General features: G+C 42.9%; 2 protein-coding genes across 8 annotated transcripts in view; one reads left to right on the plus strand and one right to left on the minus strand.

The window, feature by feature from the left end:
- The window catches only part of LOC311592342 (torsin-1A-interacting protein 2-like), a 28,474-nt gene extending 19,689 nt beyond the window's left edge, over positions 1–8,785 (minus strand). The window contains exons 1-2 of the mRNA XM_084772617.1: positions 8,705–8,785; positions 8,573–8,631 (exon numbers count right to left, since the gene is read on the minus strand). The gene's annotated coding sequence lies outside the window, so the exon portion shown is untranslated. The remainder of the gene's footprint in view (positions 1–8,572; positions 8,632–8,704) is intronic.
- Positions 8,786–13,155: 4,370 nt separating this feature from the next.
- TOR1AIP1 (torsin 1A interacting protein 1) overlaps positions 13,156–20,704 on the plus strand; it is a 35,084-nt gene continuing 27,535 nt past the window's right edge. For 2 of the 7 annotated variants that reach the window (XM_084772566.1, XM_084772565.1), the window contains exons 1-3: positions 13,161–13,955; positions 15,909–15,980; positions 17,845–17,904. In XM_084772566.1, coding sequence (XP_084628692.1) covers positions 13,478–13,955; positions 15,909–15,980; positions 17,845–17,904 — 610 coding nt within the window. In that variant the 5' untranslated portion in view covers positions 13,161–13,477. Of the gene's footprint in view, positions 13,956–15,908; positions 15,981–17,844; positions 17,905–18,794; positions 18,840–20,704 lie in introns of all 7 variants that reach the window. The other 5 variants (XM_084772564.1, XM_084772562.1, XM_084772561.1 and 2 more) reach the window with 5 other exon arrangements.

Genomic DNA, 20,704 nt, shown 5'->3' on the forward strand with positions numbered 1-20,704 from the left:
GTGCCCCCGCCATCCTCCAATAGTTTTTTATAAATCCCGAGGCTCAACCATGTGAGAACAGCAACACTAAAAATAATGTTAACAGGGGCCTCAAAAGCAGAAGGAACCAGCATTGGCCCTATTCAGCCAAAAGAGCTCTCTTAGAGACTGGGATTTTATAAAGCAAAATGAAAGGCAAACGAGCCCTGAGAATGCTATAAAGCAGGGCCTCGTCTACAAAGTGAGTCCAGGACAGCCAGGGCTAAAACAGAGAAATCCTGTCTCAAAAAACCAAAAAATGTACATATACATCCTTAATCTTTCCACTTACAGAGTTTCAAAAGCATGCCTGACTACTACTTAACATGCTGTGCAGCTGAGTGGAAAGCTAAGCAGCAGGGTAACTGGCCCCGTATAGGGAAGAGAGAGAACGGGATGGATCTCAAGTTCCATACAGTCTCTCCTCTATCGCCCCCGCATGGGGGCTGAATCCAGGGCCTTACATGTGCGAAACGAGCGCTTGACCACCGAGCCCAGTTTTTCTTCTTGTAATTTGGTGGAGAACAAAAACTTTTTATCATAAATCCTAATGAGTACCTAAACTTAAAATAGAAATCACAGTAAGTTAGAGAAAAACAGGCAAAAGAGCCTTTCACACAGAGGACAAGAGGAAGTGAGCCTGCTCGGAGGCCAAGTAGGCATCAAATAACGGACAGAGGAGCCCTATCTTAGACATAGTGGTGTGTGCCCAGAATCCCTGTACTCAAAGGCAGAGGCAGGAGGACCACAAGTGTCAGGACAGGCTAGTTACCACAGTGAGTCCCTAAAGAGGAAAAGAGGCGAGCCTACAGAGTGTATGTAGCATTGCTTTTCCGTAAAATTCTAAGCACCACATCTTCATAGAAATATGGTAAAAAGAAAATCAAAAACAAAGCCTGCCTTTTGTCAGGCCCAATGCCAATAACTACACATACAGAGAAAACAATCTTTCACATTTCCTGAGTCCAGAATGGAATCAGTGTTACAGGTGAAGGCTTACTGACTTTGGAATGGATTTTTTTTTAAAGTCACCCACAGAGATCACAGGGCATTTAGTGAGGTATACAGACAGAGCCAGCACATTGTACATTCCAAACAGACTGATCGAACACAGTGGGCCAAAACCAAAGCGTAAAAATGCTTCCATATAACCCAAATACCATACAAAGCACAGAACTGCTACTTTATGAGCACATGAGCACTTCGGAGGCACAGGCTCTAGCGCTGAAGTTCCAGCCAACCAGGGGTAAATAGGATGTCTTAACAAAGCAAACAAGTCTCAATTCTATTTAAATCCACAGAAATGCATACATCAATTAACAGTAATAACTTTACAGGCATTAAACAATTTAACTACTTTGATCCTGCTTCATTCTCCTTGATAAATATTAGTATGAAAACCTCAATCTACTTTCTTGTTTTGTAAGATATATATACTTTTATGTGTATGGACATTTCCTTGCATGCATATGTGTACCATATACACTCCTGGTGTCCACAGAGGCCAGAAGAGGGTATCAGATGCCCTGGAACTGGTTATAGACATTTGTGATACCACATTGGTGCTGCAACTCAAACCTGGGTCCTCTGGAAGAGCAGCCAGTGTTTTTAACCAGTAAGTCACCTCTCCAGCATGACTCCCCCAATCTGTTTACTGTTTGTTTTGGGACATGATCTCATGTAGCCCAGGCTGGCCTCGAATGTCACTAGGCTTGCCCTCCTGATCCTCTATCTTGGCCTTGAGGAGCAGTGGGATTAGGTATACCCACCACCTCTGGTTTTATGAGGTACTAGGGCTAGAACCCATAGCCTATTCATCCTAGGTCAGCACACTACCAGCTGACCTACATTTCTAACACCAAAGCTGCCTTTTTGGTTTACTTGCTTGTTTCTGAGACAAGGACTGTATAGTCTGACTGACCTGAAGCTACTCACTAGGCCAGGCTGGCCTGGAATTAACAGATATTCTCCTGCCTCTGTCTCCCAAGCATTGAGATTAAAGTTGTGTGCTACCATGCCCCACTCCAAATATCCCGTTGATACTGATCTGTAGAATATGTATGGAGAGAGAGTTCAGTGCTTAAGAGCTCTGCTGCTCAGGGGGTTGGAGAGATGGCTCAGAGGTTAAAAGTACCGTGTGTTCTTCCAAAGGTCCTGAGTTCAAATACCAGCAACCACATGGTGGCTCACAACCACCTATAATGAGATTTGGTATCCTCTTCTGGCCTACAGCATACATGTGGGCAGAATACTATATAAATAATAAATAAATAAATCTTTAAGCTGGGTGGTGGTGGAGCACGCCTTTAATCCCAGCACTTGGGAGGCAGAGGCAGGCAGATCGCTGTGAGTTCAAGGCCAGCCTGGTCTACAAAGTGAGTCCAGGACAGCCAAGACTACACAAAGAAAACTTGTCTCAAAAAACAAACAAACAAACAAACAAATCTTTAAAAAAATCAATCAATAAATAAAGAGCTCTGCTGCTCTTGAAGGAACAGGTTCCATTCCCAACACACACATGATGGCTTATAACCACCCAGAACTCTAGTTTTGACCTCTATAGGCACCAATACCAAAAACATGGGCAAAATTCTCATACATAAAATAAGATGAATAAAAATTTAAAGTTTAAAAAAAAAAAGTAAATTTTTTTCTTTTTTTTGGTTTTTCGAGACATGGTTTGTCTGTGTTAGCCTTGGCTGTCCCAGCCAAAGGTAAATGTTTTGATTTCTCTGAGATAATCATTTTAAGTATTTTCTCCCTGGGGTTGTCTAAGGTTAGTCAATAGCCATAAATGCCTTATCTTGAGCTTCATATGCCACACCTAGTTTTGAACTTAGATGGTACAGTAAGGGTGTATAATCTTCACTACTGAGTTCACACGCTTCTCCTCACCAAGTAGACAACTGAGAAATAGGCTAGGCTAGAAAACAGCTGCAAATGTTCTCTCACTCCAGAAACTGACAAAACAGGTGTGGGCATGCACATGTCCAAGCAAGCATGCACGTGCTCATGCGCATTACTAGCACGAGTATGGGGGATGGTGGGAGGGAGAGCAAGCATAAACAACTGTTTCAGACCTTTACTGGCACAGAGTAAGATACTATTACAATATCCTAGGTATTATTATCTCTACTAACTCGTTACAAGGGTTTGGATACCTGAAAGGTGGGGAAGGTGAAAGGGAAAGTTAAGTTAGTGGGAGAAACAAACACCTCTGCCAAGGGAAGTTTTGAACATAGAAACTAAATGCCTGGAGCAGTTCAAATACTATATACAGACTTCTGGTTAATACATTTTTTTTTTAATGCAAAAAAAATCTATTCCTTCTTCTTACTTCTTCCCAAATCCTCTGATGACTCGTATACTTCTGGGCCAGGCTAATCACATAGGGTAAAGAGCAATGCTCAAGGATCCACACAGGTCTGCTAAGAAATCTCATACTGGGCGGCATAACTTACTCAATTTTTTTTTTTGTTTTGTTTTGTTTTTTTGTTTTTCGAGACAGGGTTTCTCTGTGTAGCCTTGGCCACCCTGGACTCACTTTATAGACCAGGCTGGCCTCGAACTCACAGCGATCCGCCTACCTCTGCCTCCTGAGTGCTGGGATTAAAGGCGTGCGCCACCACGCCCCGCCTGACTCAATTTTTTTTAATGATAGGATCTCCCTAGTAGCACAACCTGGCCTTGGTTGGTCCCTTTCCTGTCTCAGCCTCATGTATGCTGGTATTTATTTCCCCCAATTTTACCTCAACTTCCATAATCACTTTGTTCTGGAGTCTTGTTATGTAACTCAAGCTTGAATCCACAATCCTCCTCAGCTTCCCAACTACTATGATTACTGGTGTTTTCTCTACAGTTTATTACTCACTTATCTAGTCTTTTAAAAATGTTATCCTTATGTATCTTTATGTAACCCTGTAGGACCTCAAACTCAGATCTGCCCAGACTGCCTCTACTTCCCAATGCTGGGACTAAAGGCTAGCACTACCAATCTCTCATTCAAATGGGGGGGGGGGGGCGGGGGGCGGCAAAGAATGGTGACCAGCAGTCTTCCTGTTTCTCTGCATCCCATCCCATCCCATCCCCACTATTCCAAGGGCTAGGATTACACACAGGATCTCACTATGTAGCTCTGGCTAGCCTGGAACTAGCTATGTAGTCCAAGCCGGCCTTGACTGTGTGTTACCACCTGATCCTACCAAATACTACTAAGGTGTTATTTTAAAATACTGTTTAGACTTACAGAAAGAAAAGTTCCACTAACGATGCAGTTTCCTTACATAATTTATACAGTATCTTATACAAGGTGCTAGTATTAAAACCAAGAAATTCAACATCAATAAGTCTATTAATGAAGTCACATCCAAACTTCACTAGTTTTCCAATTAATGTTTTTCCTGTTCTAGGTTGCAAGCCAGGACTCTGTTAGATCAAAGAGGCTACCCCTGTAGAAGAAATCACCCACACCCCATATTCTGCCTACTGCCTTCCCTAAACTGCTAGGTAGCCCCTATCACATAACACCTCTAAGGCAGGGTGGATAACAGGATTTACCTCACATCCAATCTGATACCTTCTCTAATCTGCTAACTCTATGAATGTAAGGTTTTCCAGTGTTCTATGGTTTGCTTTTGGATCTATCTTGCTTCCCCCAGTCTTATGTTAAAGGACCTGATTATCTGAAGTCTGCATCAGCAGATCTCACCAAGAACTTGGAAAGAATCTTCCGGTTTAAAACACATTTACTTTTTACTTCTCCTCAGTCTCTAAAATATGAGTTTCTCAAATTTAGGTTGTCTTTTGTGACCTTGATAGTCTGGAAGGACAATGTCAGTTGGGAGAAAGTCTGTCAGTTTAACTATGTGTAACATTTTACCCTGATTTGGAAGACAAAACTTATATATTTCTGTCAAGAATAACCTGAAGAAACAATGTATCCGCAGGCATGGAATTACTTAGACTCATGCTATCCCTGTGTCTTATGGAATATAAACCTTGATCACTAGGCTTGAATGCTGTCTCCACTGTCAAGTTAGTTTCTCCTCCCCCCCCCTCCTCTTTTTCTGGAGACAGTGTTTCTCTGTGTAGCCTTGGCCGTCTTGGACTCACTCTGTAGACCTGGCTGGCCTCCAACTCAAGAGATCCACCTACCTCTGCCTTCTGGATGCTGGGATTAAAGGCATGCACCCCCCTTTGAATAACTCCTTTTTTAAAACATGACTTCATCGTGATGGCCCCTGAACTTAAAATCTTCTTCCTTCAGCTTCCTGAGTAGCTGGTATCATAGGCTGGTGCCATTGCACCCAATTTACACTAATAACTTCATTTCTTTTACTATATTCACCTTATTATCAACAGCATTTCCTGGGAGCTCACTAGAAGTACAAGTTCTTAGACACACCATCCCTGAGACCCACCAGACCTGGATCTCTAAAAACCTGAGGCTCTCACACCAAAAGTTAGTAAGTTTGCCAGATGACCTTTTTAAGAAATAGTAGCTCACTGCACCTGGAGCACACAGCCACACCTGAATTTTCACTTGTATACTGGAATCTAAACTTGGGCCCTATGAAGTTTAATATTTTTAAAATGCCTCTTTAAGGCCGGGCAGGACAGCCAAGATAACATAGAGAAACCTTGTCTTGAAAAACAAAACAAAAAAATAATTTTATTATAAAATTTTATGTTCCCTGGTCTACAAAGCAAGTCCAGGACAGTCAAGGCTACAAAGAGAAACTCTGTCTCAAAAACCAAAAAAAGGGTATTGCCTTTTTTGAAAAGATAACTTAGAGTGGGATGGTGATGGCACATGCATGCATGGCTTTAATCCTAGCCCTCAGAATAGAGACAGAATGGGTCTCTGTAGGTTCAAGGCCAGCCCAGTCCACAGAGCAAGTCCTAGGGCAGGCAGGGATACACAGAGAAATCATCTTGAAAAGCCAAAAATAAAAGAAAATTTGTAACATGCCTTGAGCACAAGTTGTAATTTTACAGTGACCACTAATAAAACTGCAGGTGAATAGCTTCATCTTTTAAGGCACTAGTGCCATTACTATTATTTTCCTATAAAATGTTAAAAGAATGAGCCAACTTGTTATAAAGCATAAACACTGTTACTTTTATGTAAGGTAGTTCTAGGTCAATCCCCAGATCAACCGTCTATAGACATGACTGAACATCCAGAGCAGTCTACAAACAGCCCCTCATAGCACTCTTCTTTACTGTCGGAGCCTGAATGCCGCTCCTGTGCTGACTTGAACTCTCTCTTTATGTTGCGGTGTTCTTAGCCACAAGTGGAACACCACCACCTAGGTGGCCAAAAGCAGCATGACAGTTAAATGAGACAGCAGGAGGTAGCTCCACTAAGTCACAAAAGGGTCTCAAACACTGTATCTTTTAAGTGGAAGTTGCAATAAACAAAAGCCCTGCTGGTTTTCTCTAGCAAATTAGAATTAAGCAAATCCAGGTGGCTGTATTAGAGCTATCTACACCTTCAGTAGGCAAAAACTCACATTTTAAATTTGGTTTTGTCAAGTGCTAAAGCAAAGCATCTAAAAAGCAACACAATTTGATCTGTAGAAGTAATGAAACTACAGGCGAACTTTCTTTATTTCTATCTTGGTTACCAAAATTGTGTACTTTAACCCGTCTAATATCAGCACACAGCAAAGAAAACCAACTAGTAATAGCTGTTTCTATTTCTGAACTTAAATGATTTCACTTAATATTCTAAATGATCTCACAACTCTCCACTTTACTAATTAGGAAATAGTACAAAGTTACCTGCCAAAGTCCTATGATCCTCACAGGAAGCCCAATCAGCTATGACCAAAGTTCACACACATGACCACTGCTCCACGATGCACCCGTGTGGACAAATGCTTGTCTTACTGCACAGAATTTGTAATAAAATATGAGGACTATGTTGAAAAATCATTTGCAGTCAATTTACAAGGGGTTCTTGGGATTCAGAACTAATTAGTGTTGGCTGTAGAAAGCCAAAGTGTGTGCTTTCACAGTGGCCTTGGGGGTGGATAGTACAGTGAGAGGCAGACCAGGCTTCTCTAAACAAGTTTTCCTTTGGGAAATTTAAGCAGTACTTGGATTGGAACAGTTTACAGTAACTATACGTAGGCTATAATGGACACCTGAAACAGACAAGCTTGGCGGCACAACTCTAACCCAGCACTTCAGGTTAAAATGGCCTAATAGTGGGGTCCAGGTAAGCCAGGGCTATATAATAAAGAGACCCTGCCTCAGAAAAATAAGCTGAAAACCCTACTCTGGTTCTTAAGTAACCAGCTAAATTCTGGTTACTTGTTTCTTACAGGAGCTCTACAGTAAGAGGGAAACTTGATTAAAGAAAAAAAAAAAAAAAAGAAAGCTTAACCGAGTCAGCAAAGGTCACATGATTAGTTATCTAGCTGTGGACTCTGCATCCGGATCAATCAGCACTACTTAGGAAAGGGCGTCAAAAGTTTTCATAAGGAGCCTCAAGTTTTTTATTTAAACTATTACAATGCAAAAGGCTTCCTAGGACACTTTTATTTTTAGTTCATCTACTACAAAGTTCTTTAATTAAATGATTTTCTATTTGCAAAGTCATTATATACTTAATTAAAACTGGTAATTCTGGGCCCCTGCTGTAGCTTAAAAACAACAACAACAACAACAAACCAACTCATACATTTAAATAACAACAACAACAAACCAACTCATACATTTAAATACGCTATTTTTAAACCTAAGAACAGGCACTCTGGGTGTGGTAGCACAGGCCTTTAATCCCAGCACTCTGGAGGCAGAGGCGGTGAATCTCTTGAGTTTGAGAACAGGCAGGACAGCCAGGACTACAAACAGAAACCCTATCTCAAAGGAAAAAAGGACAGTTAACACAAACAAAACTGGCATATTTAATTAGAAAAGTTAACTCATCCCAGGATCGATATAAACAAGCATAAAATCTGACAAAGCAGAGAGTACTACAGATTTTGTTCGAAGAAACGAAAATAAAAAAGCAGGGCGTGGTGAAGCACTTGCGAGGCAGAGGCAAGCCTGCTCCAGAGTTCAGGACAGCCAAGGCTCAGAGAAACCCTGGGGGAAACCCTGGGGCATGGGGTGGGGGTGGGGCGCGAGGGACAGGAACAGCGCGAGCAGATGGAAAGGAGGAGGGTGGGGTGGGGTCGGGGGAATACTTTTTAAAAAACTGGCTATGAAACACAGTTGAGTACATAAATAGGTAGGAAAAATAATTAAGGTTTTGTTAGAACTTCAGAGTTTGTCCTTTTCAGCATTCTTAGTAAATGAGAACTTAAATGTGCTATCTTTTAAGCATTAGAATGCCTACAGGAATCGGTATGCAGATAGGTAAGAGAAACGGACTCCTAACCTTAAGAATTCTTGTTTACATTTCAAAAGTTTCAAGTAATTCTACTTCTCATCTGAAGTCCGCGCCAAAAATCTACTCTCACCTTGTTTCATTTTATGTTTCAAAGATTCCAAGTATAGTTTCATTACCCTCCCGGAAATTAATATACCCATTCCAACCTACCTCGATATCTGTTTGTGCCGTAGGGAGGTGGGGGTGGGGAGGGATCCTTTCTCAAAGACCTTTTAAAAGGAGAAAAATAGCAGTTCAGACACTAAAACTTATTAAAGTTGTGTTTTCATTTTGCTTACTTACAAATTCCAGCCAGGTTTTAAATAGTGGGACAGTCAGGATCAGCGGCGCCACTCTGCTGTTTCTCCAGCTCCAGAGCGCTGGTCTGCAAGCCCCAGCCGCCACGGCAGAATGTCGCCTGTCCCGCCCACGTGACGTGAGCTCCGCAGGGAGAAGCCCGCGGAATGCTGGGATGGGTAGTCCCTTGGCTCCACCTCTCCCAGCTCCTCCCACTAAGCTTCACAGAAACTCGGAGCTGGCCTTCCTGCCAGCAGAGGTCCAGCCCCAGCCGGCTTTGCTTTTCAAGGCTGAACTAACTGTAAACATGCTGCAAGATTCTGGCCACCAAGTCCCTTAAAATAACCTGAAATTCACAAGAGCTACAAAGGCCATAACTTCATAGTATTTCCTTGCCCAATCACAAATGTGATTATGTGGCACAGGCCTTTAATCTCAGTACTCAGGAGGCAGAGGCAGGCGGATCACTGTAAATTCAAGGCCAGCCTTGTCTACCATGCGAGTCCAGGACAGCCAAGGCTACAAACAGAGAAACCCTGTCTCGAAAAAAAATGTGATTATGCAGCCAGACGTTGATAATAGAAGCCTTTAATCCCAGTGCTCAAGAGGCAGAGGCAGGTAAATCTCTGTGAGTTGGAGGCTAGCCTGGCCTGCAGGGCCAAGGCTACATAGAGGAACCCTGTTTCCAAAAACAAACAAACAAAAAAGTGAAAAAAGTGATTATGCACAATAAAAAAGATGTGATTAAGGAGGCCAATAGAGAGCTAGTATGGGCTATTGTGAGCCGCCGTATGGGTGCCGGGAGCAGCAAGAGCAGCAAGCACTCTTAAAACTTCAGCAATCTCTGCAGGCCGCCCCCCTCTCCCGCTCTTTCAATAATTAAAAAGTATTTTTAAATGTTTTGCCAGGCATGGTGACACATCTCTTGTAATCCTAGCATCGGGGAGGTTGAAGTAAGAGAATCAGGAGTTGCTGGTACAGTGGCGCACCTTTACTCCCGGCATCCCTGAGACAGGCAGACGGGTCTTTATGAGTTGGAGGTCAGCCTGGTCTACAATGAGAGTTCCAGGACAGGCAGGGCTGTTACACAGAGAGAAGAGAGAATATGAATCAGGAGTTCCAGAACAGCCTCAACTATATGAGGAGTTCTAGGCCAGCCTGGGTTATATTAGATCCTGTATTAAAACCCCTCCTCAGGGGCTGGAGAGATGGCTCAGAGGTTAAGCACACTGACTGCTCTTCCGAAGGTCCTAAATTCAATTCCCAGCAACCACATGGTGGCTCACAGCCGTCTATAATGAGATCTGGTGCCCTCTTCTGGCCTGCAGGTGTACATGAGACAGAGAGCACTGTATACATAATAAATAAATAAATCTTAAGAAAAAAAAAAAAGAATGGTGCCATCTAAAAAAATAAAATAAAATAAAAACCTTCCTCAGTAAAATACTTTCATTTAAAATACTTGAAGTCGGGTGTGGTGGTGCATGCCTTTAATCCCAGCATTCGGGAGGCAGAGACAGGTGGATGGTTGTGAGTCCGAGGCCAGCATGGTGTACAAAGTGAGTCTAGAACAGCCAAGGCTACACAGAGAAACCCTGTCTTGAAAAACCAATATATATATATATATAATAGTTGAAGAGCACTGACTGTCCTTCCAGATGATGGAGGTTTGATTCTTAGCACCCACATGGTGGCTAATGACTGTAACTCCAATTCCAGGGGATCAAATGCCCTCCTCTAGCATGCATCGGCACCAGGCACACACATGGTACGTACTATTAGGTCCTGCTGCAGGGCGTGGCTGGCATGACTTGCCCTCTACCTAGGGGCGAGGCTTCTTCTCTCCCAGAGAGTCACTATATAAACCAGACATTTTGGTTCCAGGGCCCCCTTTTTCCCACCTCCCTACCTTCTCTCTTTCCCTTCCCTTCCCACCCCCAAGCCTGCTCTCCCTTCCCTTCCCCCTCCCGTGCTACTTCCAATAAACCTGTGTTTATATAGCATAGCTTCATCACCAATTAGCTCACTATTTATTTAATCAATCACATACATGTACCAAGTATATCTGCATACATGCAGACAAACCCCCTATACCAATTTTTTTTTTCATTTAAAATTGCTTAATTTAGGGGCTGGAGAGATGGCTCAGAGGTTAAGAGCACTGGTTGTTCTTCCAAAGGTCCTGAGTTCAATTCCCAGTAGCCACATGGTGGCTCACAGCCATATGTAATGAGATCTGGTGCCCTCCTATGGCCTGCAGGCCTACATGTAGGGCAAAACACTTAATAAATAATAAATAAATCTTTTTTTAAAAAAAAAAAGGTTGCTTAATTTAGAAAGCCAATATAAAGAGCAGGAGACTTCTAGATACAGCTTTGCTAGCCAGATATATGAGTTAATACCAGTCACAACTTTTGATTGTGTGTGTGTGTGTGTGTGTGTGTGTGTGTGTGTGTGTGTATCTGTCTTCTCTAACAAATGGCAAATTCTCTCAGTAAAACTCTTCATTCTTTCACATTTCTCAAATTCCCAAAGAAACTGTTTGAAGGTCAAAGCTCAGACTGCCATACTGATGGCCCAAAAATCTTTTATACTACTGGAAATGAGTCTACTGTCTATAATGTTGCCTTTTTTTTTTTTTTAGTATACAAGGGTGGCCCAAAAGAGACTGGAAAACATCTACAGCAGAATATCTGGTTTGACAAGAATTTGCCTTTAACTCATAGTAGCCAAAGTTTGGTATTTGCAAAGTTGCTAGGTGTGGGTGGCAGCTGCCAGAGTTAAGATGACACATTCCTATAACCTAGACATAAGGAAAATTCTAAGTGAATATATGCTAATGCTGAAGTTACCTGCTTCTAACTTTTAACATCCATATCCTTTTGAAAAAGCCATTCATCTGGGTGTGGTGGCACATGCCTGTAATCCAACCACTCAGGAGGCGGATCGAGGTGAGTTCAAGGCCAGCCTGGTCTACAAAGTGAGTCCAGGACAGCCAAGGCTAACCGAGAGAGACCCTGTCTCGAAAAACCAAAAAATAAAATAAATAAAATAAAATTAAAAATAAAAAAATAAAAAGCCATTCTTAAAACTACTTTATAAGTAGTTTTAATTACAAAATAAAACACATGCCAATTATCCAATAGCCTTTGTAACCTCTCATTTTCTGTGATTGACCAATTGTGTATAGAACCTCTTCATTTTTTTTCTTTCAATATATCCTTCAAACCAGAGTTTTACAAACCATCACCTAGGTTTCTTTAGTCATCTGTTGTGGCAGTTTTAAAGAAGTACTTTATATACACATAAACACACAGTTAAAAAAAAAAAACAACAACCAAAAGGAAAAACAAGGGCAGCCTTCTTGTTATGGGTTCCTCTAGTTTCTCTGGCTGTATTCCTTTGTATATAATAAACAGCGCTAAACGAAGCTTCAAAAAGGACATTATCTTGCCTGACTATAAGTCATCTAACTCTTTGTGTTGGTGACCAAATTTATGGACTATTAGTGAAAATTTCAGTAACTGGGAATTTGTGTAAGTTTGAGCAACAATTTAATGTCATTGTTTAAAATACTTTCTAGAAAAGGTAAAAACTTTCAAATTTAGGGCTAGGGGTTTAGCTTATTGTAAACAACTTGCCTAGTAAGCTTGAGACCCTAGGTTCAGTTTCCAGTACTTGTGGGAGTGGAGGTCTATGCATTTATATTATAGAAAGTTCTCCAAGGAGACATGCTATGTAATAGAATGTAGCAGGTTTTTCTCTCAGTAGTAACTTAGACTTTGCAAGTAAATTAACCTTCCTTCAGTTTGTCTAAATTTTCTTATAAACCTCTACATTATACACACGTAAATACGGTATGCAGAGCTGAAATAGTTTTGACCATGTTTTTGTATTCTGTGAATTCGGAAACTCTAAGTGAAATGCAGAAATACCCTATCCAGAATCGAAGTAAAAGAATGGTTCTTAGAACGAGAGTGCTGCCTTTAATCTCCTGTTCCTTTCACGTTGTGTCTAACGAAGCATTCAGTCTTCCCAACAGTGCTGCTGGGGCAGAATTTTCACATCAAAGTTCAGGAATAAGGCTGTTGCGTCTGGGATTCAAAAATGGAAATCCACGCAAGGGATGACTAAACATGATTTTTAAAGGGTCTGTAGGTGAATTAAAATTTTAAGCTGGTTAAGTGGCTTCATAAGGTGCTTGAAAACTATAATTTTCGCCATAAGATGACATGCAAAAATTTTCTCTCTGGTCATTACTCCTACGAGGGACATTTGAAAAGGAGTGGCTAAAAGTAGCAGGGTTAACTGCGCAACAGCTTGGGATCAAGGGCTGAAAACTTGTCCTTTCCAAGAGCCTCTAGAAGCCAGGACCAGCGCCTCCTGTGGTGGGCAACCGGCCACCAGCAGCTTGGCAAAGGCCAACACGTCCTACCACCTCCTCGTCGCCCCACCTTCCCCTCCCTCAAGGCCAAGGACAGCGGCGTCCTCCTCCCCCTTCTCCTCCTCTTTGGTGCTTCCAGCCAGGAGGCGGGGGTGACCCACAGCAGCTGACCCAGCTCGGGCACTGCCTCTTCCCCACAGCCCTTAGGACACACCATGGGCCCGGAGGCTGGTTTGTGGCACACTAGCGACGACGCAGGCGGCGGCCCGGGCGACTCTCAACTGCCTCCCTGACCACTGCGACAACCTCCCCGAAGCCATCGCCACCGCTTGCTGGGGAACCTAACCGCGGCAAAGCCATCTCCACCACCGACTACTCCAGCTACGTAAACAACTATGGCGGGAGAGAGGCGACCGACCGAGGCGCTGGGAGAAGGATGGGCCGTCTACGTCACGCCCAGAGCCCCCATCCGGGAGGGAAGGCGAAAGTTCGCCTCTCAAAATGGCGACAGCAGTGACGCGCCTGCGTACGGAACTCCTCCGTCGCGCCACGGACGACGGGAAGTGAGGTTTTCAGAAGAGCCGCCAGAAGTGTACGGCGACTTCGAGCCCCTGGTGGCCAAAGAAAGGTCCCCGGGGGGAAGACGAACCCCGCCAGGAAAGTTCCGGCCAGAATCTGCGAAAGAGGAAGTGAGAGAAAGCTCTTACAACCTTCGGTCTAGGCAACGGAGACAGCGGGGACCCCAGGAAGCCGAGGAGATGAAGACGCGAAGGTCTACTCGCCTGGAGCAGCACTCACCGCAGCTTCAGCCGTCCCCGGCCACGAGCAGGGCAGGGTTACGGGACTCTCAATCCTCAAGTGAAGACGGCCGAGGTAACAGTCTCAGCTGCCAGCTCGGGAGCGCGCGCAGTGCCGGGCACGGGTGCAGGCGGCGGGAGGCGCGCCCCCGTGGAGGCCGGCCCCGTCAGGGTATCGGTGATTCTGCGGCCCTTTAGGCGCGCACCCCGGTGCTGAGCCCACCCGGACCCTCGGGAGGGAAAGATGCATGACCCTCGGAAAGATGGTGGTGCCAAGTGACCCCGGCGGAGGCGGAGAGCTCTGCTCATCTCTGAGCATCAGTTTAGGGGAGTCTAGGTTGCCTCTTTCTGCAGGCTTTTGCTAGAGGCCGGCGGCTAAGCCATTGTCGGCACTCCAAATTACTCTAGGCTCGCTTTCATTTAACTTCTGCCAAGGCGTCTATCGAAACCACTTCCATTTCCGTCTTCTTCTTCTTCTTAAATCTCTGGGGCCCCAAGTCCCCAGCTAATAAATCATGTTTTTAAGCTAACTTTCCAGTCGATTTCTCTTCCCATCAAGATTAGGAAAAAGATATTTTCCAGGCTGTGAGGAATAACGGACTTTATTGAATGGGCTTGTGACCTAACTGCAGATATGCAAAGTGTGGTGGTCTCTGCCAGACTTCCCCTAGGTTGAAGGCCATCATAGTAATCTCGAGTAGCTAAACAAATCAAGGCTGAGAAAGTACTAGAAGAAAACAAGATTCTATTAATTAGGAAAGCTTCTAAACGAAGCCCCAAGTGCCGGCAGTGTGTGTACTGTAGTTTTAGTTTAAGTCACAGGTGAATCAAATTTCTTAAAAGCATCCTCCTCCTTCCTGCTCTCAGATATAAAACTGAGTCACCGGTGATTTCCAGTAAGCCCCGTATAAATCACCTAATTATGAGGTAAAATTCTGACGTTTTGAGTCACAATGAGATAACATCGCTCAGTAATGGTAGACATTTGATGCATCTAATGACATTTTCAGCTTAGACCACAGAAAACGGCTTGCTTGCAGGTTTACCTGCATTCCCTTAAAACCCTGACACATCTAATGATTGGTTGATTTTGGAAACTATGCTATAGATATGCACGTTTATTCTGTATACATGTTAGTAGTTTTTTTAAAAAAATTTTTTGGTTGGGTTTTTTGTTTGGTTTGTTTGTTTGTTTGTTTTTGTGGTTTTTTGAGACAGGGTTTCTCTGTTAGCCTTGGTTGTCCTGGCCCCGAATTCACTGCCTCTGCCTCCTGAGTGCTAGGGCGCCACCATGCCTGGCCCAGTATTTTTTTTTTTTTTTTTTTTTAAGATGGCAGATTTCTTGAAAGAAAGGAACCCTTCTGTCTGCCTGGTAGCAATTTAGGTTGTTGGGCTAATTCTGTCACGGAACCTAAGCCAGTGTTTGCATGTAGGAAGCAATGTAAATATGTTACTTTTTATTGACTTTCCCACAGAGCTTACTGCACTTAAATTTCACCTCTTAGTACATTTTTAAAGAATTAAAATTTTTTTTCTACCTGCTGAATCTACACCATTTTTGACCGTTGAACTCATCTTTTAAAAAAAAAAAACTTTCTAAAGTAACATTTTTTTTGTCGTAAAACAACAATTAATAGTTTCTTTTGTTTTATGTATATGTGTGTCTGTGAAGCAGCATGTATCTGTGTGAGTATATGCAATTATGTGTTCAAGTTCCCTTGGGAACCAGAAGATGGCATCAGGTCTCTTGGAGCTTGGCTATTGTGAGCCACTCGGACCAGTGTGCTGGGATCCTGGAGGCCTCTGAAAGAGTAGCAAATGCTCTTAACCACTCAACGCCCTCTTCAGACCTTATCATACTGTGTCTTAATAAGAATTCTGACTAGTTTAATTCCCAAGTTTTGAATCTGGGGAAATTGGGTACTTGCAGCTCTGTTTATAGATTAATGTTGAATATGCATATTCTGTACCATGATCCATCCCAGGCATGTAACTTGAACTTTTTCTCTTGATCTTGTTGGTGCTGTAGAGGATGAAGCTTCCCAAGCTGTTACAAGCCAAACAGCCTCCATGAGAACTGTCAGGACACTAGAGGCTTCAGGTAAGACTAGTTGGTTCTTCATCTGCCCGAGGCTCATTAAGAGTCAGCTCTAATTGATAGACTTGTGTGAGTCTTTTCATTCAGTGAATCAAGCCCTGTGGGCAGTCCAAGGACAGACAGGGTGAGCACAACTACTCGGCTGCTTTGTTAATCTTTACTTTTTATTTATTATTTCTTTATTTTAAGACTTATTTAGCCAGGCATAGTGGCGCACGCCTGTAATCCCAGCACTCAGGGAGACAGAGGCAGGTGGATATCTGTGAGTTGAGGCCAGGCCTGATCTACAAAGCAAGACTAGGACAGCCAGGATTACACAGAGAAACCCTGTCTAGAAAACACCCCCCCAAAAAAGGATTTTATTATGTATACAGTGTTCTGCCTGCATGTATGCCTGCACACCAGAGAGGACACCAGATCTCATTATAGATGGTTGCTGGGAATTGAACTCAGGACATTTGGAAGAGCAGCCAGTGTCCTTAACCTCTGAGCCATCTCTCCAGCCCTTTTGTTAAGCTTTATAATGTCACAGGGAGGTATTCTGCCCCCTTAATAGATGAGAAAACGAGCTTAAGAGTACCTAAGATTCTCCCCTGAGATCACATGAGGCATGGCTAAATTGAAATTCAGGCTCAGGTTTGTCTTTTCTAAAACCTTTTCATTTTCCCCAAGCCCTCACTCTCAGCCTTAGGTAATTCTTTGTAGTGTCAGTGGTTATGTCACAGTGCCTTCTGCTTAGTTGTTTCTGCATGGTAAAACCCTGGCACAGTGAGTGTCAATGCTGTCAGCTTAGTCTCACTGAGCTCAGGGTATCAGCTATAAGGTGGGACATCATTGCTTTTTGTGCCACCTAGAAGACAAAAAGTACTGCCAGTTTCATGCTGATATATGGTAATGTGCCATAATTAGATAGAATATGATTTCAGAGATGTTTAAAATGCAATAAAGAAAAAAATGTCTTAGAATCACTGTAACAGGGAAATAGAATACATTTAGTAGTTCACCAAAGTTTTTTATTTGCGTGTGTGTGTGTGTGTGTGTGTGTGTGTGTGTGTGTGTGTGAAGTAGATTCTATGTTTACATGAATTACGTATAAGTATGGACCTCAGGTTGTCAGATATGGCAGGCAGCAAGCCCCGGAGCCATCCCATTGGCCTGAGAAAATGTACTTTATACATATTTTTTTTTTTTTTTGAGACAGGGTTTCTCTGTGTAGTCTTGGTTGTTCTAGACTCCCATTGTAGACCAGGCTGGGCTCAAACTCACAGCGACCCGCCTGCCTCTGCCTCCCGCATGGATAGATAATCAAATTATGATATAGTGCATATTTTAGTCCCTACCCCACCCTGCTTTGGCATGGTGAGGATGCAACCCAGGGCCTAGTGCAGGCGGCAGAAGCTGTATCTCTAGTCCCAGAAGTTGGTTACTAATAGTTTTGAGGTTTTTGGGCCAGAGTCTTGTGTAGTCTAAGCTGATATTCAAACCCACTGTGTGACAGAGGATAACCTAACTTTAAATGCCTGATCCTCCTGCCTCTACCTCCCATGTGTTAGAATTATAGGCGGATACATATACCATCATACCTTGCTTGTGCAACGGAGAAGAACCTTATTTACTATTCATTGTCTTTTGTACAATACGGCCTACTGATTTTTCAGGTTTCTTCATGATCATATATACAATCTGTATAAAAGGTAATTCGCTCTAGTCTGCTCTTGTTATTAGTTCACAAGAGGCTGTCTGTCCCTTAGAGAAAACTTGCCTTTGGTTCTCTATCATAATCAGTGTCTGGGGACCTTTCTTGACCAAATGAGGATGACTGCATACTAAGTCTTGCGTTTCACACACTTTTCTCTTCCACCATCAGTGATGAATGAAGACCCTATAAGTAACTTATGCAGACCCCCGCTAAGAAGCCCAAGATCTGGTAAGAGACTGTTGTGTTGATGTATCTTCCTTATAAGTACAGGGTTACTTCTAGAGGAGACTATTCCTGTGAATCAAAGCTTAGCCAGGCACGGTGGTGCGCACCCATAATCCCAGAACTTCGGGGACAGGAGGATCAGGAGAGCACGGTCATCTTGGCTACACAGAGAGTTTAATGCCAGCCTGAGCTACATGGGACAAACGAAGTCTGTAAGCAGCCAGTGTCAGCTTATTTTTTCAGAAGATACATATTTTCACCTGCCGCTTTTTGCCAGTGCTGAGGCTTGAGCCCAGAGCCTGGCACATACTAGGCAAGCTTTCTCTCAGAGCTCTGTCTACTGCCTGGCTGCCTTCTTAAACATAAATCTTGGATCAGTGGGTACTCTTCTGTGCCCCTTTTTGTTTGTTTCCACCTCACTTTCACATGTATCAAAAAGGTCGGCCCACACTGGTGTGCAGAAAAGGCTTCCGCGTTGGTTTTGAAAGATTATTTTTTACGTGGTGCTATGGTTCTTCAGTGCATGCATGATGCTTTCAAAATAAGGTCGGGGACTTTTTAGTCTTCTTAGTTTATTACTAATAAGACGGAAGGCGTTATGGCATGGGGCTACGAAAGGTTGTGTGTGCGTCAGCTACATTTCCTTTTGACTAAAACCTTGCAAGTCCTTAAATTGGTTTCGTGACTATGAAAGGAAACTAGTAAGGTTCCTCTGTACAGTCTACTTGCACTTTGTGTTCTGTTCATTGGTCCTTTATATTAGGTCTCTGTTGCATCACAGCCACTCCCTTGATGATGCTAAGATGCTAAGATGTCATAAGCGCATGTGGTAAGGAAGTACACAGTGCCTCTCCCTTTCGGTTCTAATTGTTTTCTTGCTGCCTCTCTTACAGATTCAACCTACAAAACAAATGGGAATACTAAAATGAGTGAAATAGGTTTGTTTTTTTTCAAATTCCTAACGGGGTTTTATTGAGGGTTCTTAGTAGCAAAATACACAATTGTGTGCATTTTTGTGGTTTGCTTCAGAAGTTTCCATTGTTCATTCTCTCAGCTTATGGGTCAGTGTCCCTGGAATGAGGGCCTGCTTTAGTTCCTGAGGTTTTATTCTGTGTAAAATTGTCTTCTTACTTGAAGTCACATGAAAATGCGTAATAATAAATCAGTACTTTTTTGTGTGGTGCTAAGGATCAAACCATGGTTTCACACATGTGCGTTTGATCCTAGAGCCACATCCTCTCAACTGGTTTTGTTTTTGTTTTGTTGTTATTGTTGTTTGGGTTTGTTTGTTTTTACTGTGACTGGTCTCAGCTGTGTAGGTAGCTGAAGATAACCAAGAGCTGTTGTCCCTTCCGCTTCCACCTCCCGGCTGCTTGAGTTACAGATGTGTGCCACCAAACTTAAAGTAAAGGGTTTGAGGTTTTGTTTTGCTTTGCTTTGGTTTTAAGTTTTCTTTCTTTTAAGATTTATTTATTTTATGAATATGGGTGTGCTGTCTTCATGCACACCAGAAGAGGGTATCAAGTTGTGAGCCACCATGTGGTTGCTGGGAATTGAACTCAGGACCTCTGGAAGAGCAGTCAGTGGTTCTCTTCACCGCTGAGCCGTCTCTCCAGCCCAAGTAAGGTGGTGTTTATTAGCCTTTGTTAAATTCTGTGAAGAGAAAGAAGTGTCAACCTAGATTCAGAAAGTAATTTTTTTTATAAAAAAAAATGCCCTTTGTCTTTTTGTTGTTGTTGTTGTTTTACTAATTTAAATTATTTTAGTGTTTGCCTTGATGTAGAAGGTGAGATTTCAGCATCTGGTCTTAGGGATCGAGGGACATGGCTCGGGTAAGCACGATTGTTTTGCACACATGAAGTGTGGAGTTCAGATTCCCAGCACGTAGATAAAAGGCAGGCATGGCTTCAGTGCCTGTAACCCTAACTGCTGGGTATTGGAGACAGGTGGATCCAGATGGTCCATAGCCGGATGAGTAAAGCGGGCGACAGTAGAGAAAGATTGCTTCCTTGTTCTTCACGTGCACGAGTATGGGCACACACATACACAAATGAGGAAAAACATATAAAACAATACAATCTGTAGCTTTAACTGGGTCTGTTGGCTCATGCCTCAGACCCAGTGCTTGAAAAAAAACCAGGAGTTCAAAGCTGTCTGAGCTTTACACAAACCTGCGTTGAATGTGGTTAGAAATAGTTATAAATTTTAAAACAAAATAAAAGTGTTTAATTTTTCTATATAAGTAAGTAGTTACAACTTCCTCTATTAAATGTCTTTTTACCTAGGCCTGGGTTGATTTTGATAAAGACTTCAGGATCTGTAGTTTCATGGTACTAAGAAGAGCTTAGCAATGTATACCTTATCATGTGTGTTTTCACTTATAAAAGTTTCTTGGGCAAGGTTGGTTCTGTTTTGTTGAGGCAGTTCTTTGTGTAGCCCAGGCTAGCCTCAAGTTCATTATGTAACTGAGAATGACTTTGACTTCGTTATCTTCCTAACTCCACTCTCTTAAGTCTGGATTTCAGACTTTTGCCACGACGCCCAACTTCCATGAGCGTTTCCTAAATTCTCTATTTAACCGAGCGTGATTTATTTAACATGGAGACATGACTGTAATCCTAACACTGGGGTGGGAGTGGGGACAGTGGGGATCCTGAAACAGGATTGTCACAAGTTCATAGCCAGCCTGATGTATGTTAGAATTGTAGGCCAGCCTTGACTACAGAATAAGAGTGTCTTAAAAAATATAAATAAAGTAAGCTAGGCCGGGCGTGGTGGCGCACGCCTTTAATCCCAGCACTAG

Source organism: Acomys minous (genome assembly GCF_964271855.1).
Source record: "Acomys minous genome assembly, chromosome: 1".
Taxonomy (NCBI): Eukaryota; Metazoa; Chordata; class Mammalia; order Rodentia; family Muridae; genus Acomys; species Acomys minous.